This window comes from Herpailurus yagouaroundi, unplaced genomic scaffold (genome assembly GCF_014898765.1).
Source record: "Herpailurus yagouaroundi ecotype Mexico unplaced genomic scaffold, PumYag 253, whole genome shotgun sequence".
Taxonomy (NCBI): Eukaryota; Metazoa; Chordata; class Mammalia; order Carnivora; family Felidae; genus Herpailurus; species Herpailurus yagouaroundi.
Window position 1 is genome coordinate 9570111 of NW_024412470.1, and position 21737 is coordinate 9591847.

General features: G+C 45.0%; 1 protein-coding gene across 5 annotated transcripts in view; it reads right to left on the minus strand.

Annotated features, from left to right (window-relative positions):
* The window catches only part of DDR2 (discoidin domain receptor tyrosine kinase 2), a 157081-nt gene that overhangs the window by 127347 nt on the left and 7997 nt on the right, over positions 1-21737 (minus strand). For 4 of the 5 annotated variants that reach the window (XM_040460990.1, XM_040460993.1, XM_040460992.1 and 1 more), the window contains exon 2: positions 4236-4383. The exons of the other annotated variant lie outside the window; for it this stretch is intronic. In XM_040460990.1, coding sequence (XP_040316924.1) covers positions 4236-4241 — 6 coding nt within the window. In that variant the 5' untranslated portion in view covers positions 4242-4383. The remainder of the gene's footprint in view (positions 1-4235; positions 4384-21737) is intronic. 5 annotated transcript variants of the gene reach the window in all.

The window sequence follows — 21737 nt, forward strand, 5'->3', positions numbered from 1 at the left end:
ATTTTGAATAGGTTCAAGCCCAGAAAGAAATTCAGGAAATGTTGCCAGCCAGGAACACTTAACATCATTCCTGCAGCCCACAATCTCAGGCTAAAATAATTAATATAATATGAGAAATTATAAGGCAATGAAAATGGAAACAATGGAAATAAGATTCTTGCTAGCAGCCCTAGATGTACCCTGAGGGCGATGCAGTCTGTGGCTGACCCTCAAATCTCTTATAAGCTGTGAAGATCAAAGCAAAACCAAGAGACTGACACCTTAGAACATGCTGCCTCCACGTGTTTCACGCATATATATTCTTAGGCGTCTGAATATTTCCCCCCTAAATCTGGCTCAGAACTGCACCCCCACTCAGCAAGAGGGGCATCTGAAACTGGCATCCTCAAAAGCAAAGTCACTCCTAGGGCACGTCCCACGCAGATGCTGAACCCCTAAGATGGCGTCCAGATGTCACAGACCAGCCAGCAGTCAGAGCTCTCCCCAGTCTGGCAGCCACCCTCCTTTCCAGCTCTCTCTTCCACCACCCCTCGGTCCTAACCCTCTGCTCCCCACTGATTGCCATCTGCCCCCTCCCCTCCATTCCCACGTCCAGTGCCATCTTCGTCCACTGCTCACTCCTCGTCCTCACTGCTGAGGTCAGCCCCACCGCTAGTGACCAACCCATACCTCGCCCTCTGCATACTGCACCGCTGCCTGGCACCCCCATGCTTGGCCCCAGCCCCACCCCTTCCACATTCGGGGATCCCCCCAGCCACAAGTGCCATCCCCTACCATCACCACTCACCACCCTCTGGGCACCTCCTTGAGCACGATTCTTTTTTTTTGTTCCTTCCCTTTCTTGTTGGCCATGAGCACTTGGGCTGGAATGATCCCCCACTCCTATCCGTATGCTTTCTTTTTTTTTTTTTTTTTTTAATTTTTTTTTTCAACGTTTATTTATTTTTGGGACAGAGAGAGACAGAGCATGAACAGGGAAGGGGCAGAGAGAGAGGGAGACACAGAATCGGAAACAGGCTCCAGGCTCTGAGCCATCAGCCCAGAGCCCGACGCGGGGCTCGAACTCACGGACCGCGAGATCGTGACCTGGCTGAAGTCGGACGCTTAACCGACTGCGCCACCCAGGCGCCCCTATCCGTAGGCTTTCAAATCACTTGCGGAGTCCCTCACACATCACAGGTGCCCCGTAACAGCTACTATTTTTGTAAGTAAAGCCGTTACCCAAAGTCCTTGGGTCCCACGCTGCTCTCCAGCCCCATGGTTCCTTGTACATCACCACCGTCCATTCGCAGTTCATGCTTTTCAGAACATTGTTGAGCCCATTTCATCTAGAAACGTCTAAGCCAGCTGCACACCTGGCCTCCCTTCCCCTGGGCAGGCATGTCCCTCAGTTTCTAACCAGTCTCTTCTCTCCTCGCCTCGTGGCACACCCACAATAGCTGTGGCTCTCTGATTAGTTAGACACCGATCCTGACCTTGTCCTTCCTGTAATGATCCTGGCACAGCCAAACTCCAAAATCTCAGACGCCTAGGTTTATGTAGCAGTGTGGTCACGGCGCTTCATTTATCTCAACTGTAACGTGCTCTGTAACAGGCAGATGCCTCCCAGGTTTGTCCCGGTCACCGCTCCGAATGCCACCTGTCCCCACGCCACCCCCACGTGCAACCCCCCAGGCTGTGCGGTCGCCATGCCCCGGAAAACATGTCCTCCGGGACACCTGAAACCAGAACCTCCCACCCAAGACACTCATGAGAAACAGACCAGCCCTCGGCCACTTGCAATGGGAGAAAGACAGCTTCTAAGTCACGAGGGAGGATCAAGCTCCGGTTGGAAATACAAACTTTTCCTTTAAAGGAGAAGCTAACGTTGGCAGTACTACTCTTTTGAGCTGCTCTCCAACAAAGCTGGAAGAGCCATTTTGGGAGAGAGAAGGAAAGGAAGACAGTGTGAGTGACAAATGGAGAGAAGGAGACAAAAAGAGAAAAGTGAGAGGAGGGAGGTGCGGAGGGGGGAGGAGGTGGGGGGGGCAGAGTGAAGGAATGAAGACCCAAAGGGGAAGGAGCAGAGGGGGAGGGCAGAGGAGGGGACGAAGAGGGAGGAAAAGGCAGGGAAGACAGGCTGTGCTATGCTGGCTCACAGACACGGGCCACCAGTTCTGTGGTGAGTTTGATGGTGTCCCCTGGGAGCTCTAACATCCACGAGGGGACAGGGTCTCCATGGACGTGTATAACACTGGGCTGGGCTGGGTGGACCCAGAGCCCCCTGGGGCCCAAAACAAACAACCAAACAGAACTAGAGGAGTTGATCTCCAAAGGCTATTGTTAACCTCAGTATTTGCGACTGATGCCAGATCTTGACCGTACGTTGGGATCAGCCCCTTGTTCCAGAGCATCTATTAATAACACTGCCTTTCTCTCGCAAGTGTTCCATTTAGATGTTACGTTACTTGGTCCTCCTATTAATAGGAGACACAGGAAACTAAGACTGAAGTCTCTGGACAGAATGAAATACTTAATGTCGTCATTCTCAGAAAAGGAGGAAGCCGACGTTGGTCACCGGAAAAGACCAGAAGGATTCTGTCTTGGGGGAGCAGGACTTGAAATAGTTCTCGGTGTAACATGATAGTGGACGTGAGGGGAGGCAGCCGGATGGGGCTTCACAAGACAAGGCTGTAGGTTGCACACGCCGTGGATACTGAAATAGTAATTTCTGGAAACAGTCACTTAAGATCGGGTGGCAGGGGAAGAAAAGTCCACAGTGATAGCTTCTGAAAGGTAAAGTGGAATGATCCACAGATGAATCATGTTTGAGGAATCTCGTGTAATAGAGAAAATCTGCAATAACTTCTGGTTAGTGGTTAAATGTAGCTATGAATTATTCATTCTCAACTGCACATCATGAAGGCTCCAGTGAAGACCTTTTAGCTCTTCCAGTATCAAGAGTCTACTTGAAGTCTATTGGAAGGGAGGGAGGGAGGGAGAAAGGGAGGGAGGGAGGGAGGGAAGGAGGAAGGAAGGAAGGAAGGAAGGAAGGAAGGAAGGAAGGAAGGAAGGAAATACATTAGTTTCAAGGCGATCTGTGGGAAGAAACAGACCCAAGATATTTTCTCACCACAAGGAGGTGAAGGAGAAATGGGGAAGAGGTTTAGTCCTTACATAATAAATGGCAAGGAGTGTATAATCCAGTGAACATCCTGACAGTGAGAAGAAATCTCCTGGAAAATGTGAGAAAATACCACTTGTCCCTCCTGCCCTCATCCTTCACTCCCGAGGACTCACGGGTCCATATTATTTACTCAGCCATCCATTCACTCAGCGAGTTCTACAGAAGCCATATGGATGGAAGTCAGTAGGTTCTCCCCGAGCATCTTCTGTGAGCCAGACCCCATGCTGGAGGCCAGAGATGCCGGCGTGAAGGAAACATGGCTTGTGCCTTTGGTGAGCTCCAGGCTGAAAAGGTCTCAGACTCATGGAATTACTAGAATTTTAGATTCATTAATGGGATCTGAGTCCGCTAAAGGATGAACTGAGAAGTCCCATGGAGACCAAGATTCACCCAGAGCAGACACCTTGAGGTGGGTGAATGCTTCCTAGTTTGCTCGTGGATGCTCTGAGATGTCCCACACATCTCTTTCTGCCTTGCGTCCCAGGGCTAAGGGTTGCATTTATCTACAGTAAGTACCCCAGGCCGGCTTTTCTCATATATTTAGCTCCTCCAAAGCTTATTATAGGACTCTGAGTCAATGACCCCGATTTTAGTAGCTCTGTGAATTATTATTTTTCTCTAAGCCACCTCAAATTATTGCTGGAAGAAGGCAACTTACAAAAAAATAAATAAATGAATGTAATCGGAGTGTTGGGAGAGACCCGGATCGACGTAGGAACCCCGAAATTCCAGTGGGTCCTGTCGGGACAGGGAAGACCAAGATACCCTGGGCCACTCAGAGTTGGGGAAGACACCCCAGGATCAGCCGCGAACCTGGCGCGAGCCACATCTGGATCAGTGAAGTCTGAGGAGTGAGCTGACATTCAACATCAGCTTTCCTATACAATCCAACACGTGGTCTCCGCTGACACCAGCTCTCGGCACAGAACCCGCGTGCTCCACATTCCCTGTGACACCAGCCAGGTAAGTGAGGGGCTCCAGGGAGGCCACACTGGCAGCAGGTGGTTTCCCCTCCTACCCTCGCCCCCGGCCTCATGGGGTGACAGCTTCAGCGACTGGCCTTACTTACATCCATGGGCGCAGAACATTCTCTGAGGAACGGGGTCCTCGACGACAGCTGGCTTCTGTGTGTCTTCAGTTGTCACAACGTCTTTGCTTCAAGCCACAGGACTTGGAACTTTCTAGAGCACTGAACCCCAGACCACTTGTAGATATCCCTTTATGGGGGGGGGGGGGGGGAGAGCAATGTTGCATTACAAACTTTTTATTTATTTATTTTTAATCTTTATTTTTGAGAGAGAGAGATAGCGTGTGAGCAGGGGAAGAGCAGAGAGAGAGGGAGACACAGAATCCGAAGCAGGCTCCAGGCTCTGAGCTGTCAGCACAGAGCCCAACCCAGGGCTCAAACTCACGAACCGTGAGATCATGACCCGAGCCGAAGGTGGACACTCAACCGACTGAACCACCCAGCGCCCCAGCATTACAAACTTTTGCATCATTCGCACTTTCTTTCCAATTTGACACCTCCCAAGTACCCCAGGCACTGAAGGGATCTCAAAGAGAGTCTGTTTAGGAGGGCTACACCTATTGATATCTATCAATCTAGAAACTTAAACAGAATGTTACATTTACTATTTATTTAAGATAATAATTACTCAATTTTATTATTAATGTTTAAGTTCTTAAAAATTATTGTTAAATTATTATGATTATGTGTTAACATAATTTTTTAAATAACAATAGCTATTTTCAAAAAAAATTCTTAGTGAGAACAGTGGCATTAGTTTACATTAAAAAAAAACTCTCATTGAGGGGCACCTGGCGGGCTCAGTCAGTTGAGCGTCCAACTCTTGATTTCGGCTCAGGTCATGATCACAGGGTTATGGGATTGAGCCCTGTGTCGGGCTCCATGCTGGGCGTGGAACCTGCTTGGGATTCTCTCTCTCTCCCTCTCTGTCTCTGTCTCTGTCTCTGTCTCTGTCTCTCTCTCCCCCTCTCTCTGCCCTCTCCCCACTCTCAAAATAAATAAAATCTCTTCAATATCTGGCTTAATTGAACACAGATTCTCATATCCACTTCTGAATTCAATTTGTTACAATATCACATATCATGCATCCTCTCGAAAATTCCACCATATAATCGTGGGAGGAGAGCGAAACAAAGCCAAACATCCTAGGATTATTGTGGAAATAGTTTTGCTCTCACAGATCCCCTGGGAGTGTCTCCAGAGCTACCAGGGCTGTCCAGATAGCTTACAATCAAAGTAGGTCTCACTTCCCCCTCAGACTATCACCCCCATTCTTCAATGCTGCTAGTTATCAGTTACCTGAGCAGTCTTCTAGAACTATCGACACATAAATGTAAATATATGGATGTACAGTTTTTGCTAATGTTTTTTTAAATTAAGTATGAGCACACTCTACCTCTCACCTAGGGTTTTCTGTTCCACATGTTCGGGTGCTTGCATTCTAGCATGTGTCATTACGTCATTTCCGTCTTTTCTGCCGGTCTCTTTCCTCCATTAGATGGTAAAACAATGTGTAACTCTGTGTGGTGTCACAGCGTCCAGGTGGGTTGCTGAACCACTACTCTAAGTTGCCACTGTCTCCAGCAAAGGACACGGAACTTAATGGGAATAAAGTGGCCACGCGACAAGAACAGACGTCACCTATATTAGTCCAGCTCTCTTCTGCCTTCTAGTTCCCTAAGAAGGCAGGCAACTGAAGTATTCAACATTTGAGAAAAGATCCAAATTTTCACTGTATTACTGGGGCTTACCAAGTATTATACTTGGGGTTTATTCACTGGGGCAAAAAGACTTGTACTGAGCTACCCAGGGGATTCTCTCTCTCTCTCTCTCTCTCTCTCTCTCTCTCTCTCTCTCTGTGCCCCTCATTTTTGCTCGCTCTCTCTCTCTCAAAATAAGATAAATAAAAACATATATTTTTTAAAGCTGGAAACAGGTAAACACGCTGAGCAGACAGAAACTTGGGTCTGCCATTCAAGGGAGTTTGGTGCAACAGACACCTATTGAAACATCAAATACATAAAAGCAGTAAGAGAAGTCTGAGGCGGCTGAAATGATCTGGAAATTTAAAAAATGATCTGGGAATAAGGAAAAGAAAGACAATGAAGACAAAGCCTTGGGGCCTGTCTGCCTTGAGTGGCTAGAGGAAGAACATCTCCAGGTAAGTCCTGGGACTTAAAAACTTCACTCAAAAATCGTTCCTCGTCACACAACACCTGCAGCCCTTAATCTAACCCAACTCCTTTATCTCGCAGAGGAAGAAAACCCAAGCCCAGAGGGCTGATTTATCGAAGGCCTCACAACTGCTTAGTAGCAAAACTGAAACGAGATGGTTAAGTGATCGCTGGGGATTAGCACTGACTTAGCCGCTTAACCTTGCAGGTGCACCGTATGATATGTTCACAGGAGCCTGAGAACAAACCAGAAACTTCATTGATCTATGTCTGCTACATCAGTCCAGCACTGTAACTGTGCCCGACCACACAATCAGCTCAGGGTTCAAACCATATCTTACTCATCTCGTCGTCACCGCCCCTCGGCCCCGAGGTCCCCCACCACTGTCTCTGCCACCCGGCTTATTACACAGAAAAATCACAGCTGATGTTCTTTTTCTGAATGTGCGCACGATTATAGATTCCTACGGTTGAAAGAACTTACGAGTACGTCTACTATTAGTGTGACCTCTGTGGCAACAGACCCAGGGAAGTTCAGTGACCAGATAAGCTGTTAGTAGGAGAATCAGACCAAAATTCCAGTCTCCTGTTTCTTTCCATTTCACTGCCAACCTTTAGTGCAGGAGTCTTATTCTAAAGACAAACTCCCTAGTCTCCAATTTCTCCAAATGAAGCCCTCTCCCCTTAAGACACTTCTTTATTTTCTGCCACGAAGCCCTCTCCCCTTAAGACACTTCTTTATTTTTTTTTAATTTTTTAATGTTTATTTATTATTGAGAGACAGAGACACAGAGCATGAGCAGGGGAGGGACGGTGCGGGGGACACAGAATCGGAAGCAGGCTCGAGGCTCTGAGCCGTCAGCACAGAGCCCGACGCGGGGCTCGAACTCACAAACCGCGAGATCATGACCTGAGCCGAAGTCGAACGCTTGACCGACTGAGCCACCCAGGCGCCCCTCAGACACTTCTTTAAAAATGAGCTCCATGGTCCTGAAAGTTTGTGGAGTGCTATAAGCTACCCCTCTCTTGAACAGCTGAGATGCTTATGACCATATTAAAGACCTCGGCGACTCCTGCAACAAAGAAACCTGGGTCACTCTCTAAGAATATTTCTCAAACTTATTTGACCACGGAACGCAGGCTCTTGCCCTGCTCCTGCTGTTATCCATTCAAAACCCCGCAGGTTTCCAGGGATCACACTTTGGGAGACGCCACCTTTGTCTAATTAGCAAGATTCCTTTGTCAGTCCCAAGCAGACGTGTCAAGACTGACAGGTCCTCAGTGTGGGAACCAGGTGGGGAAGTGACAAGAGCCAGAGAAGGAGAGAGAAACGACAAACAGTCCCAGTCTGAGAGCCATCTGTTCTGCCAGCCACAAAGGCTGAAACAGCTATTTGGGAAATTTGGGGTCCTGGCCACAAGCGTCGGACACTGATCTCCAACCAAGACTTCTTGTGGGAAAATGGGCTCTTTGGGTGCTCACGGCCACACGTTGCTAGCACCGGGCGTCACTGGGCTTTGGGCACCATTACCAGCCATGCTCTCTCCTCGTGTCCTTCCAGGGACTTCCACAGCTGCTCAGGCTTCTCCTGGCTCACTTCACCACTTTGGCCCAAACCCAACCACATCTGGAACACTGACCACAGCCTTCTAATAAGTCTCCTGACCCAACCCCCTCTCCCCTGCCATTTACCTTACCCCCTACAGGGACACTCACTTTCTTAAAACAATCCTTCACCTGCTTCAAGACCCAAAAGAACATTCTGAACTCCACAGCATCCAAAGCTCCCCTTAACGTAAGAAAGCACAGCTATGCAACGTCCTTTCTCGGTGCTTCCCCGTGCAACTTCCACCACGCGGGGCTCACGTCCTCTGTGTCAACTGAGCTGGCAGGCCATAAGCAGTCTGACTGCCAAGTCTCCACCTTTGCTGCTCTTTGCCTCTTGCCCATCCAATCCTGTCCGGGCTCATGCAGCTCCCAGCTCCAGACCCTGGCTGTACAAACCCTTCCGCGACTTCTCGCGCTTGTAGACACTGGCCACCTAGCCCCACGTGCATTTGCACAGCTTTACTGTTTCCTGAATTTTCTGCTGGGTAATAAACTCAGGAAGAAAAAAAAAAAAACGATGATGCCTTACGACATTCAAGGCACTTAGGAAGCATTCAAAAAAAACCCTCTTGCTGAATAAAGGAATTAATCTACATTTGACCTCAGAACTGTAAGTTAAGCAGAAAACTTCACGCCTATAACACGCTAGGGACACTAACCTTATTCTGGCCCTCAAAGGCATTTAAGCTTTTCTAATTCGATTGATCTTGGTTTTCTTCAACCGGAAGAAGACGGATTGTGTCCCATCCCGGAGGACCCGGCGGGTTTTTGTTCTTTTTCTTCAAGACTTAGTTGTGCTTTCTGCTACCTTCTTGCAGGCTTCTTGCCACGGGCAGCCCCCAGAGGAGAGTCTAGACTGAGTATATTACATGATATTTAAGCACGTATCTCTAAATTTTCCAAAGGTCTGGCCAAAAGAGTGTTCTTCTCAAGAACGTATTTTCTGTCAACAATTGTTTCTTCATTCATTCTTTGAATTATTCAACACACGTTTAGCAAGCAAGTCCTTGAGATGCAGAGGTGGTTAGAAGCCATGAGGCACCCACAGTCGAAAACACTTTTGCTCAAAATGCATCAAAGATATACACCTGCAACAAAATCACCTGAGGGAAGTGATTTAAAAAAAAAAAAATACAGGTTTCCCTGGGCACTACAGAAAATTTCTTTAAAAAAATTTTCTTTAAGTTTATTCATTTTTGAGAGACAGAGAGAATGAGCAGGGGAGGGGCAGAGGGAGAGGGAGACACAGAATCCGAAGCAGGCTCCAGGCTCCGAGCTGTCGGCACAGAGCCCGACGCGGGGCTCGAACTCACGGACCGCGAGATCGTGACCTGAGCCGAAGTCGGACGCTTAACCGACTGAGCCACCCAGGCGCCCCAAAAATGTCTTATTCACTAAGTCTGTGGTGGAGCCTGGAATCTGCATTTTTAAAAAAATCTCTCCAGGTGATTCTGACCTATACTCAAGTTTGAGACCCACTGGCCAGTGGAAAAGACAGGCTTAGAAGGAGCTCATTATAAACAGTGGTGCCTGCTTACGATGCAAGGGGAGTTCATGGTATGTAACTGAGGCACACAGAGAGGAACAGAGTAGTGGTACAAAGTTAGGTGTGCTGATGAGAAAGACCTACATGCAAATTCTGACTCTGCCACCGACCTGCTGTGTGATTCACGCCGTGTGTCCTTCTATATAAAATAGGAAAAATACCCACCTCACACAGCTATCATTAGGTTTCAGTGAGATCATATTTATAAAAAGGGCTTCACATAAATCTTAGGACACAATAAACATCACTGAATTCATCACGACCGTTTAATTATATTTTCTCTATTTTTCTCTAAAGTTTATTTATTTAATTTGAGGAAGAGAGAGAAAAAGCAGGGGAGGGGAGGACAGAGAGAGAGAGAGAGAGAGAGAGAGAGAGAGAGAGAATCCCAAGCAGGCCCCGTGCTGTCAGCACAGAGCCCAATGTGGGGCTCAAATTCACCAACTGTGAAATCATGACCTGAGCTGAAGTCAAGAGTCAGAGGAGCTCGGGGCGCCTGGGTGGCGCAGTCGGTTAAGCGTCCGACTTCAGCCAGGTCACGATCTCGCGGTCCGTGAGTTCAAGCCCCGCGTCAGGCTCTGGGCTGATGGCTCAGAGCCTGGAGCCTGTTTCCGATTCTATGTCTTCCTCTCTCTGCCCCTCCCCTGTTCATGCTCTGTCTCTCTCTGTCCCAAAAATAAATAAATGTTGAAAAAAAAATTTTTTTTTAAAAAGAGTCAGAGGAGCTCAACCGACTGAGCTACCCAAGCACCCTCTGGTCATTTAATTATTAAAATATTTAAAAGAGAGCACTCTCCCTCTCTCTTCCTCCCAAAAATAAATAAATAAAAATAAATAAACATTTACAAGAGAGAGGGTGGGGGCGCCTGGGTGGCGCAGTCGGTTAAGCGTCCGACTTCAACCAGGTCACGATCTCGCGGTCCGTGAGTTCGAGCCCCGCGTCGGGCTCTGGGCTGATGGCTCAGAGCCTGGAGCCTGTTTCCGATTCTGTGTCTCCCTCTCTCTCTGCCCCTCCCCCGTTCATGCTCTGTCTCTCTCTGTCCCAAAAATAAATAAACTTTGAAAAAAAAAATTAAAAAAAAAAAAAGAGAGAGGGTGGATGAGAAAGTCTTTCCCGAGAAAACTGGAGTCTGAACTTAGTTTTAAAGCAGTATCTCCCAAGTGTAAGTGTTTTCTTGCAGCCCACAAGATTTGGAGAATTTTTAAAATTTTGTATCTACGATTCTATCATTTGAAACTCTTCATACAATACTCATGGGGACACGATACTGCCATGCACTTTCAGTGGCTGCCTTTTGTGTCCCTGACTGCACGGATGCCAGATGGGAGCCAGATCAAGTCAAGAGCCAATCACAAATGGGACACGGTGGGAGAGCCGAGTCACGGAATGGCTTGGCCTGTTCAGTCCGCTCACCACAGACGTCAGTGCCACGTTCGTGCTGCGAGCAGATGTGTGGAGCAGACTCTGACTCCCCACATCCCAACACCTACCGGTTCCTAAGCAGAAACCTGAGGCAGAAATACACAAAGCGGGATGGTTCTGTCTCTAACTCTGGTAGTAACTGCACAAGATACTCATCTGTAGCTATTTCAATGCCGCCGCAATGCTAAACTTGATCTTCAAGTGAATAGACAAGTTAGCAAATTATCAAATGATACCTCATTAAAACTGACATTTGACCATTTCCTACTCGCCAAGTTTGGTGAAGTATGAGATTCGATTTTCCTGGACTTATAAACCTTTGAGGCTATTATTAACACTTTGTTTAACATACTTATACCAATGGGCATTTTCTGTGTGCATATTAATTACATTTAAATAACAGACCCAGATTAGGGGCGCCTGGGTGGCTCAGTTGGTGACTTTTGGTTTTGGCTCAGGTCATGATCTCACAGTTTTGTGAGTTCGAGCCTCACAATCGGGGGGCTCTGTCCTGACAGTGTGGGGCCTGCTTGGGATTCTCTCTTTCCCTCTTTCTCTGCCCCTCCCCAACTCGTGGGGTCTCTGTCTCTCTCAAAAATAAATAAACTTTAAAACGTTAAATAGGAGTGCCTGGGTGGCTCAGTCAGTTAAGCGTCCCCCTTCGGCTCAGGTCATGATCTCATGGTTTGTGAGTTGGAGCCCCACGTTGAGCTCTGTGCTGGCAGCTCACAGCCTAGGACCTGCTTCAGATTCTGTGCCTCCCTCTCTCTCTCTGCCCCTCCCCTGCTCACACTGTGCTTCTCTCTCTCTCTTAAAAATATATAAACAGGGGTGCCTGGGTGGCGCAGTCGGTTAAGCGTCCGACTTCAGCCAGGTCACGATCTCGCGGTCTGGGAGTTCGAGCCCCGCATCGGGCTCTGGGCTGATGGCTCAGAGCCTGGAGCCTGTTTCCAATTCTGTGTCTCCCTCTCTCTCTGCCCCTCGCCCGTTCATGCTCTGTCTCTCTCTGTCCCAAAAATAAATAAACGTTGAAAAAAAAAATATATATATATAAACATTAAAATTTTTTTTTTTTATCAAATAAATAAATAAATAACCCAGATTAAACATAGAGCAGGCCCTGAGGCCACCTGGTTCCACTCTATCTTTACCCACCCCCCCACACTAGTGGTTAGTTTCAACCAACCACATCATTTGACACAGTAAAATAATGTTTTAAATTTATTTTGTTGAGTTTATAGTTATGTGTGATTTCATTTCTAAATCTGGTTCGGCTTTATGGTTGCAAAAGAACTATAAGCGTAAGAAGCATAAACCTAGTTTTACGTTTGTACATATTTTAATGATGTCCATATAATCAATTACCCTGAGAGGCTGCCAAAAAATTTTTTCCTATAAACTATGTCTATACACTGTTCAGGTTTGAGGAACATTGAATTGGATAATCCCAAGGGAAGACGTTTAGCGAGCTGAGTCTATCCATCGGCACCTGTCTCCCATGAAAAGCTTTTCCACTCCCCCTTTTTCACCAAGGGTAAGCCGCGGAGAATCCGTTCCTTCCGAAATCCATGACCAAAGCCACCCCCCGCAGCATGTCTGTTCGGCACAGCCTCCTGTGCCATTTCGTTAACTTTCCAAAGCACCCTACATCAGCATCAGCAAAAGTACTATTCTGGGGGGGTGGCAGGAGCAGCCGAGGTGGGCGGCGCTAGAGACTATCTTCTTTGAATGTGGAACACCATTTACCTTATACTTGAAGCCATATCCCTGGCCCTAAGAACTGTGGCTGGTGGTGTGGCCGGGAATTGCTGAGATGTGATCAGAAGAAATGACGTGGGTCTAGATGGCACTGTGCCTTGTCACCACGCTCACCTAACCCCTCATTTAATAAGGAGAATGTGTTTTAACACCTCGTGACCCGTGGGGTGGATGCGTACCACTTCCCTAATGCGTATCGCTGGATCACACAGTAGGAACTATAATAACGTCATCATGGGGATGGATTTGAATGTATTTCTGAATAGCATCACAGTACTTCTCCAACAGCCCCGAGGAACTGTGGCTGAATAAATTTGGGAATGAGTCGGCAATGACAATTATGATTTATGTTCCTACCAAGCACTGGAGCGAGACCTTTAGAGGCTCTGAGCACTGGAAGTATTGTGGCACCCTCCCCCTCTCACCCCACCAAGTACTTAGTTATAAAAAAGAAAAAACACCACTATAATATAGCAGTAAGTATAAGAACATTCAGTAAAGTTTCTTTTTTTTTTCACTTGTGATTTTTTTCAGTACTTCCTTGGAAAACCAAGTATCAGCCTATTTCCAAAAGAAACTGGAAATGCCCCTGCTCGTGCCTTAATCACCTTTGTGCAAAGCAACATCGTAAGTGTATCTAGACTTTTCACACGCACCATCTCACTTGAGACCAGGACTCGTGTGTTCCATACAGTCTGCAGATAACAAATATGGGGCCATTTGTAATGTGTCGAACTCTTTTTTTTTTTTCCTATTTACCTGCCCAAGAACTTCACCAGACTTTTCCTTGCCCTGCCCAACTCAAATGAGGATTTATATCTTAAACACTGAAATCCCTTTCAGGATTTGTACTCCTTGGGAGGTTAGGCCTGGAAATGAGACCTTCGGCCTGTTTCAGCATGCCTTCTGTCTCCCAGACTATTCTGCCCAAGGCCTGAAGCTCCGGCTGATAGGATCACCAGCGAGTGCAAAGTCTTTGCATCTCATTCATAGGATAACATTAGACTTTCGGAGTGTCTTTGATTGAATAGGTTTCATAAATGCTGGCAACTATGTGATCAATTGGAAAATTCAAGTAGGGAGACCCGGGATCCTAGAACTGGAATTTTCTCCAACTAAGCATACAGCACAGCAGAGCGCCCCCCACCTTTTTCTGGAGGATGTGGGGCACCTGTGGAACCAGGAGAGGGGCCAAAGTTAGCACCATTGCTCATAAAAATGAGGAAGGCAAGTAAATATTGCAAAGTCATGAAGAGATAATAGTAAGACCATCAGTCACCTCCTATCCTGCAAAAACAAAGTTTGCCATCAAAAACACAGCAAAAGGATTAGAAAGTCACTTTTCACAGTCCTTTGGGGGATCCACGTAAGTCTAGAATTTACATCCTAACTTGACAGCCCTTTGGCAAGGAATGACTGAACGAAAGGTTTAAAAGTTTTTTCACCTCCAAACATGATATTAAACAACAGTTAATTCGCTTTTTACATGACACTTAATGTTCAAATGAGAGGGTTTTTTGTTTTTTTTTTTTATGATTCTTCTTACATGAGAGGGGTCTCAGAGAAGAGTGAACACTCTGTCGGAGAAGAGGGTGAAACGTAAGGACTTCTTGTCTCAGAGGTTTGAGCAAACCCATGAGAGAAGAAGAGTGATCAGGAGAAAGACACCAGCTCTGCCCATCGTCAAACCAAGTTTGGGGTTATATCCTGATATCCGGATTGAACAGTCATCGGTCTCTGGGAATAACTATTCTCTACTTTCTGCTTTTTAAAAATTAGCCCTGCGTGTGTTTACATACCCAAAGTCCACCAAGTGTTCACGTGTGAGTTTACTCCTCTTCATTTGTATTCATGAAGACATTAGTTCCTTTCTTCAATGTTCACAGCTCATGAGAAGCAGGAACTGAGGCCAGTACTCCTCAGAGCAAGCCCAGTGCTTACACCATTTCTCGGTCACCTGCCTCTCTGGACATCCTGATCTCACAGAATAACCAAGCAAGAGAAATTTATTGAACTCCCTTACGTCCTCAAAGACGATAGTATATGAGGCGTCAATGACAGCCCTCTGAGAATGTTCTCAGCAACAAACAACACTGTGCTAGGCATATAATAAGACCTTAATAGAATATATATTGACAGGTCAGCAAACACTAATGGGTTAGGCTACACAGTGAGTTATAGAGATCACCTAAGACATGTTCCTTGCTAGACGAGGTGATTATGACCCAAAACATCAGGGATTCCAAGAAGTAAGATCTGAGGTGGCCAGAGGATCTGAAACTCAGGCTGGCCTTTAGAGACGGTGGCATTTAGCTAACATACGAGGACAGACGAAGATATTCAGAGTACATGGGATGGGGTGAAAACTTCAGTGGACACTGTAGCGATTGAAGACTTAGCCATAAAAGTGAAAATGGTGTGAGTGCTGACATGGACCGTGACTAACATTAATTGGACTAGAAGACATAGAAAATTTATATTGCCCTGTATAGATGAGAAAACTGAAATGTAGACAGATTTAAAAAAGACTTGCACAAAATTGAACCGCTAACAGGTGGCAAAATTAAAATTAAAAACTCAACACCCCAAAAATGAATAATCCAATTAAAAAATGGACAGAAGACATAAATAGACATTTCTCCAAAGAAGACATCCAGATGGCCAACAGACACATGAAAAGATGCTCCACATTACTCATCATCAGGAAAATACAAATCAAAACCACAATGAGATACCACCTCACACCTGTCAGAATAGCTAAAGTCACCAACACAAGAAACAACAGGTTTTGACAAGGATGTGGAGAAAGGGGAACTCTCTGGCACTATTGGTGGGAGTGCAATCTGGTACAGCCGCTTTGAAGAACAATATGGAGGTTCCTCAAAAAGTTGAAAAGGGGTGCCTGGGTGGCTCAGTCAGTTAAGCATCTGACTTCAGCTCAGACCATGATTTCATGGTTCGTGAGTTCGAGCCCCGCATCAGGCTCCGTACTGACAGTGTAGAGCCTGGAGCCTGCTTCAGATTCTGCGTCTCCCTCTCTCTCTGCCCCTCCCCTGCTCACACTCGGTCTCTCTCTCTCTCTGTCTCAAAAATAAACATTTTTTTTAAAGTTAAAAAATAGAACTGCCCTATGATCCAGCAATTGCACTTCTAAGTATTTACCCAAAGAATACAAAAATGCTGATTCAAAGGGATACATTCACCCCAATGTTGATAGCAGCAATAGCCAGACTATGGAAACAGCCCAAGTCTCCATCAATTGATTAATGGATAAAGAAGATGTGGTATATATATTCAGTGGAATATTACTCAGCTATAAAAAAGAATGAAATCTTGCCCTTTGCAACAACATGGATGGAACTAGAACATATTATGCTAAGTGAAATAAGCCAGTCAGAGAAAGACAAATACCACATGATTTCACTCATATGTAGAATTTCAGAAACAACACAAATGAGCCAAGGGGAAAAAAGAGAAAGAGAGAGAGAAACAAACCAGAAACAGACTCAACTATCGAAAACAAACTGATGGTTACCAGAAGGGAGGTAGGTGGGGGGTAGGTGAAATAGGTGATGGGGATGAAGGAGGGCTCTTGTCGTGATGAGCACTGGGTGATGTATAGAAGTGTTCAATCACTATACTGTCACCCGAAACAAGTATTACACTGTATGTTAACTAACTGGACTTTAAATAAAAACGTAAAAATAAGAAGCTTACTCTTTTAACTTGGCCTATTCCACTCTTTCTACCATACTATGATTTTAAGTGAGAATATTTATATGTTGCGTTAATTAAAACAAATGACCGGGCGCCTAGGTGGCTCAGTCGGTTGAGCATCCCACTTCAGCTCAGGTCATGATCTCACAGTCCGTGAGTTCGAGCCCCGCGTGGGGCTCTGCGCTGACAGCTCGGAGCCTGGATCCTGCTTCAGATTCTGTGTCTCCCTCTCTCTGACCTCACTCCCCTGTTCGTGCTATGTCTCTCTCTGTCTCAAAAATAAATAAACATTAAAAAAATTTTTTTAAACAAATGACCAGAAAAACAAACAAAAACCATATGACTGTTATTTAAGGTGATAGCTATTACAATTTGAATGATGTGGCAAACAGATTTCCCAAATACCTGATATTAACCCATTAGTCTTTATCAATAGTTTCAACCATTGATAGCAAGGGTTTTGCCTCCATTATCTTTATTAAATAAGATATTATTGGAGTTATGATGCAATAGCAATAGTTATCTGAAAAATACAATTAATAGCTTTTAAATAGAAACGTTCATCATTAGAACTATAAAAAAAGGTCTGTCTTCAAATAAGAAAGTAGCCAGGAGGAAATCAGAGTGCTGGGAATTTGGGATTTGGGACTTTATAACAGTTTTCAGTTCATGGAAAAACTGAGCAGAAGAAACTAGAGTGTTCTCCTGTATCAACCACCCTGGGCCCCCAACACACACCAAACCTCCGCCGCGTCAACATCCTAGAGCACAGTGGTACATCTCTTACAATCAGTGTGCTTACACTGATGTATCGCTCTCACCCAAAGTCCAGCATTCACGTTAGGGTTCACTCTTGGGGTGGTACATTCGGATGAAGTTATAATGACACGTGTTTACCATTTGGTATCGTGCAGAATAGTTTCAGTGCCTTAAAAATCCTGTGCTCGGTGTATTCATCTCTCCCTTCCCACTAACGCCCAGCAAACACCAATCTTGCTGCTGTCTCCAGACTTCTGCTCCTTTCTAGAATGTCAGAGTTGCAGACTGCAACCTTTTCAGATCAGCCGTCTTTCACTTAGTAATAGGCATTCAGTCGTCTCAGGGCCTGATAGCTAACGTCTTTTTACCGCAGCATAATATTCCATTGGGTGTGCCACAGTTTACCTGTTCAGGTTATGCATTTGGCAATTACAAACAAAGCTGCTATAAACATCGCCAATACCTGAGGCAAGCTTCTAGATGGACATATATTTTCAATTCATTTGGGCATTAAGGAGCATGAGTTTTTAATCATAGGGTAAGTGCATGTTTAGTTTTATTAAAAAACAAAACAAAACAAAAAAAAAAAACAACACCTACCAAACTATCTTCCAAACTGGTGGCACCATTTTGCATTCCCACCAGCAGCAAGTGAGAGTTCTTGTGGCTCCACCCACACCAGCATTTGGTGATGTAGGTGTTCTGGATTTTGGCCATTCTAACCGGTATGCAGTGGTAAAGCACTGCCATTTTCATGTGAGGTCTTCTAATGACGTATCATGTTGAACATCTTTTCATCTGCTTACTTGCTATGTGTGTTCTTCCTTGGGGGGAAGTCTGTTCAGGTCTTTGGCCCACTTTTTAATCAGACTGTTCCTTTTCTTATCATTGAATTTTAAGAGGTCTTGGCACATTTTGGATAACCATCCTCTATCAACTGAGTTTTTGCCCATAGTTTCTGCCTGTCTGTGGCTTGTATCCTCATTGTCTTGACATTGCCTTTCAAAGAGCAGGGGGTTCTCATTTTGATGAAGCCTAGCTTATCGATTCTTTCAAGAATCAGGTCTTTAATACGTGATGGGGATTAAGGAGTGAATTTGTTGTGAGGAGCACCAGGTGATGTATACAATTGTTGAATCACTATATTGCACACCTGAAACTAATATAACACTGCATGTTAACTACCTTGAATTAAATTAAAAAATTAAATTAAAAAAAAAAGAAAGTATCATATCCCTAGTGTTGTGTCTAACAAGTCATTGCTATACCTGAGGTCACCTGAGGACACCTAGACTTTCTTCTAGATTATTGTTCTGAAGGCTCTGTGTCTTGATTTATTTGTTTTCTTTTTGCACAAGGATGTCCAGTTGTCCCAGCACCATTTATTGAAAAGACTGTCTTTTCTCCATCGTATCACCTTTGCTGCTTTGTCAAAGATCTGTTGACTGTATTAGTCTGGGCTCTCTATCCGGTCCCATTGGCCTATTTGTCTACACCTGCACCAACACCACACTGTCTGTGACTTTGGAGTAAGCCTTTGTCCTTCTTCAATACTGGATTGGCTGTTCAGTGTCTCCCGCCTCTCCATATAAACTTTGGAATCATTTTGTCAGTATCTGAAAAATAACTTACTGGGATTTTTATTAGGATTAGGATTTCGTTTTGATTTCCTGTGATATCATCTTATCATTATTATCTCCATTTTAAAACTCTACATAATGTAAACATTCTAAAAATTAGAACTACCTCTGTCCCAGGAACAATTAACGACTCTTGACTGAATTTGTCCCTCTCTTCTTCGGATCAGCTTGTTCCCCGGGTCTCAAGAGGCCACGTCCTCAAGGCCAAGTGCCAGCAGCCTTGGACCCTTCACCACTCCTCTTAAGCTTTGCGTGCCCCTGGGAAGTTACAGTCCTGCGAGATGCCCTGGCTGCACAGCCCCCGTGAGGGTTAAGGTGGTGCCCTTTTACCCGGCCTAAGTCCTTTTGCTCCTGGTGAGCAAAGGAATGGGCATGTATTGGGGTAGGGGCACTTTAAACCTACTACAATCACACACATACACACACTTCTCTGGCCTTACTGTGGGGATGTGGAAGTTTGCTTTTTAATGTTTGGTATTCAGACACATAATGGTGGCCAGAATTACGACAATAATGTGAAGACCGTGGCACCAAAGACAATGGTGACCAGAAGGTGAGGAATACAATCCCAGTAAAGAAGCTGGGATGGTCACTGATTGCTTTATGCCTTATTTGCCTATACCAATGTGTCCTTTACTGAGATCCAATACTATTTTCTCTACTTTTGAAACGTTATCTAGTCCCTGTCATATGTGTCAGCTGTTTCCCAAGTTCTTAAGGACAGTGATTATGTCTTCTACTTCTGGATCTTTCGTTCTCGTTTTTCATATATTCGACAGCTATTCACTGAATGTCTGCTATGTCCAGGCACTGTACTAAACCTTAACCCTGAATCAGGCAGGCACCAAGTGCACAAGAAAAAATTTTTAATGAACAAGAGCCTCCAAATTGTAGATATGCAACATTATAAACAATTTGAGGGGCGTCAATATGATTTATTCATTTCTACCCCCATAATAACTGGTGTGGAACATACAACGGATGTTTAATAAATACATAGTGAGTAACTGATTAAAAAAAGAAATGTAGGGGCACCTGCGTGGCTCAGTCGGTTGAGCATCTGACTTCAGCTCAGGTCATGATCTTGCAGTCCATGAGTTCGAGCCTTGCATCGGGCTCTGTGCTGATGGCTCAGAGCCTGGAGCCTGCTTCGGATTCTGTGTCTCCCTCTCTCTCTGCCCCTCCCCCACTTGTGCTCTGTCTATGTCTCTGTCTCTCTCTCTCTCTCTGTGAAAAATAAATAAACTTAAAAATTTTTTTAAAAGAAAAAGGAAATGTAATAAGGCACCTGGATGACTCAGTCAGTTAAGTATCTGACTTTGGCTCAGGTCATGATCTCACAGTTTGTGAGTTTGAGTCCTGCATCAGGTGTGAGTCCTGCCTCTCTCTCTCTCTCTCTCCCTCTCTCTCTCTGCCCCTCACTCACTTGAACCCTCCCCCCCCCCAAAAAAAAGAAAGAAAGAAACGTAATAATAATACAGGATGTTAATAGGGAAACTGTGTACAAAAGGAAAGCGAGTGTGTGGGAACTCTGGGCTTTCTTCTCAGTTTTCTGTGAAGCTAAAGCTGCTCTAGAACATAAGGTCTATTAATTTTTAAAAAAATAAATTATGAAGAATAAAATATTAAACTTTGGATCTTATTTTTTTGTATAACATCCAGCTCTCCTGACAATCACTGTGCAAGGACACTATTTTTGAATTACGGTTCAAATTTAAAAAGCAAAGTCTTGGGGCACCTGGCTGGCTCAGTCAGCTGAGTGTCCGACTTCAACTCAGATCATGATCTCACGGTTCCTGAGTTCGAGCCCCACATCAGGCTCGCCGCTGTCACACAGAACCTGCTTCAGATCCTGTCCCTCCTCCCTCTACCCCTCGCCCACTTATGCGCTCTCTCTCTCTCTCTCTCTCTCTGTCTCCCCCTCTCTCTCAAAAATAAATATACATTAAAAAATTAAAAAGTAAAATCTTATTAACCCAATCCTGGATACCAATTTTCCAAACTGAACTTTGTCTGTCCCCAGAATGTAAAGTAGTGATTATCTAAAATAATGAATGAATGGTCCAGGCAGTTAAGCGTCCGACGTTGGCTCAGGTCATGATCTTGCAGTTTGTGGGTTCGAGTCCCACGTCGGGCTCTGTGCTGCCAGTTCTGAGCCTGGAGCCTGCTTTGGATTCTGTGTCTCCCTCTCTCTCTGCCCCTCCCCTGCTCACATTCTGTCTCTCTTTCTCTCTCTCTCTCTCTTAAAAATAAACAAACATTAAAAAATAATAAAGTAATGAGTGATCATAAACATCCATCATCTTGTTGGTCTTTTTTTTTTAATTTTTTTAATGTTTACTTATTTTTGAGAGAGAGAGAGAGAGAGAGAGCACAAGTAGGGGAGGAGCCGAAGCCGGACGCTCAACCGACGGAGCCACCCAGGTGTCCCTAGTCTTCTTGATCACTAACACCTAGAGAAGCACCTGACAGAGAGCAAGCACACGATAATTATTGGCTAAGAAATAAATAAATGAATTCAGAAAAAACAAAGTTATGACAGAGCTTTCCAGAATGCTATAATATTCATAATGGATTAAAAATTTTGATTTTTTTTTTAAACCAGCACTATTGGTGTAAAGACATGAAATCAGGGAGAAACTACTTCTCTTGGACATGAGAGTTCCCCAAGCCTTTAATTGTTTGATTTTTCTGAACTCCTACGGTGTTCAAAATTTTAAAAGAAAGAAATGAAAAAAAAAAAAAACTAGATTATTCATCCTTCTTTTTAATCCATCTCCCAGCTCAATGCATTTGTGGCTGCCTAAGCCCATAAGACCCTAAAGACAATCTTGTGTATGGTGAATTGTGCTGGATTGGCTCCCTGTGAAACGTGTCCGAAAGGGCACACAACCTACCTACCAACTTCATAGGCACGGC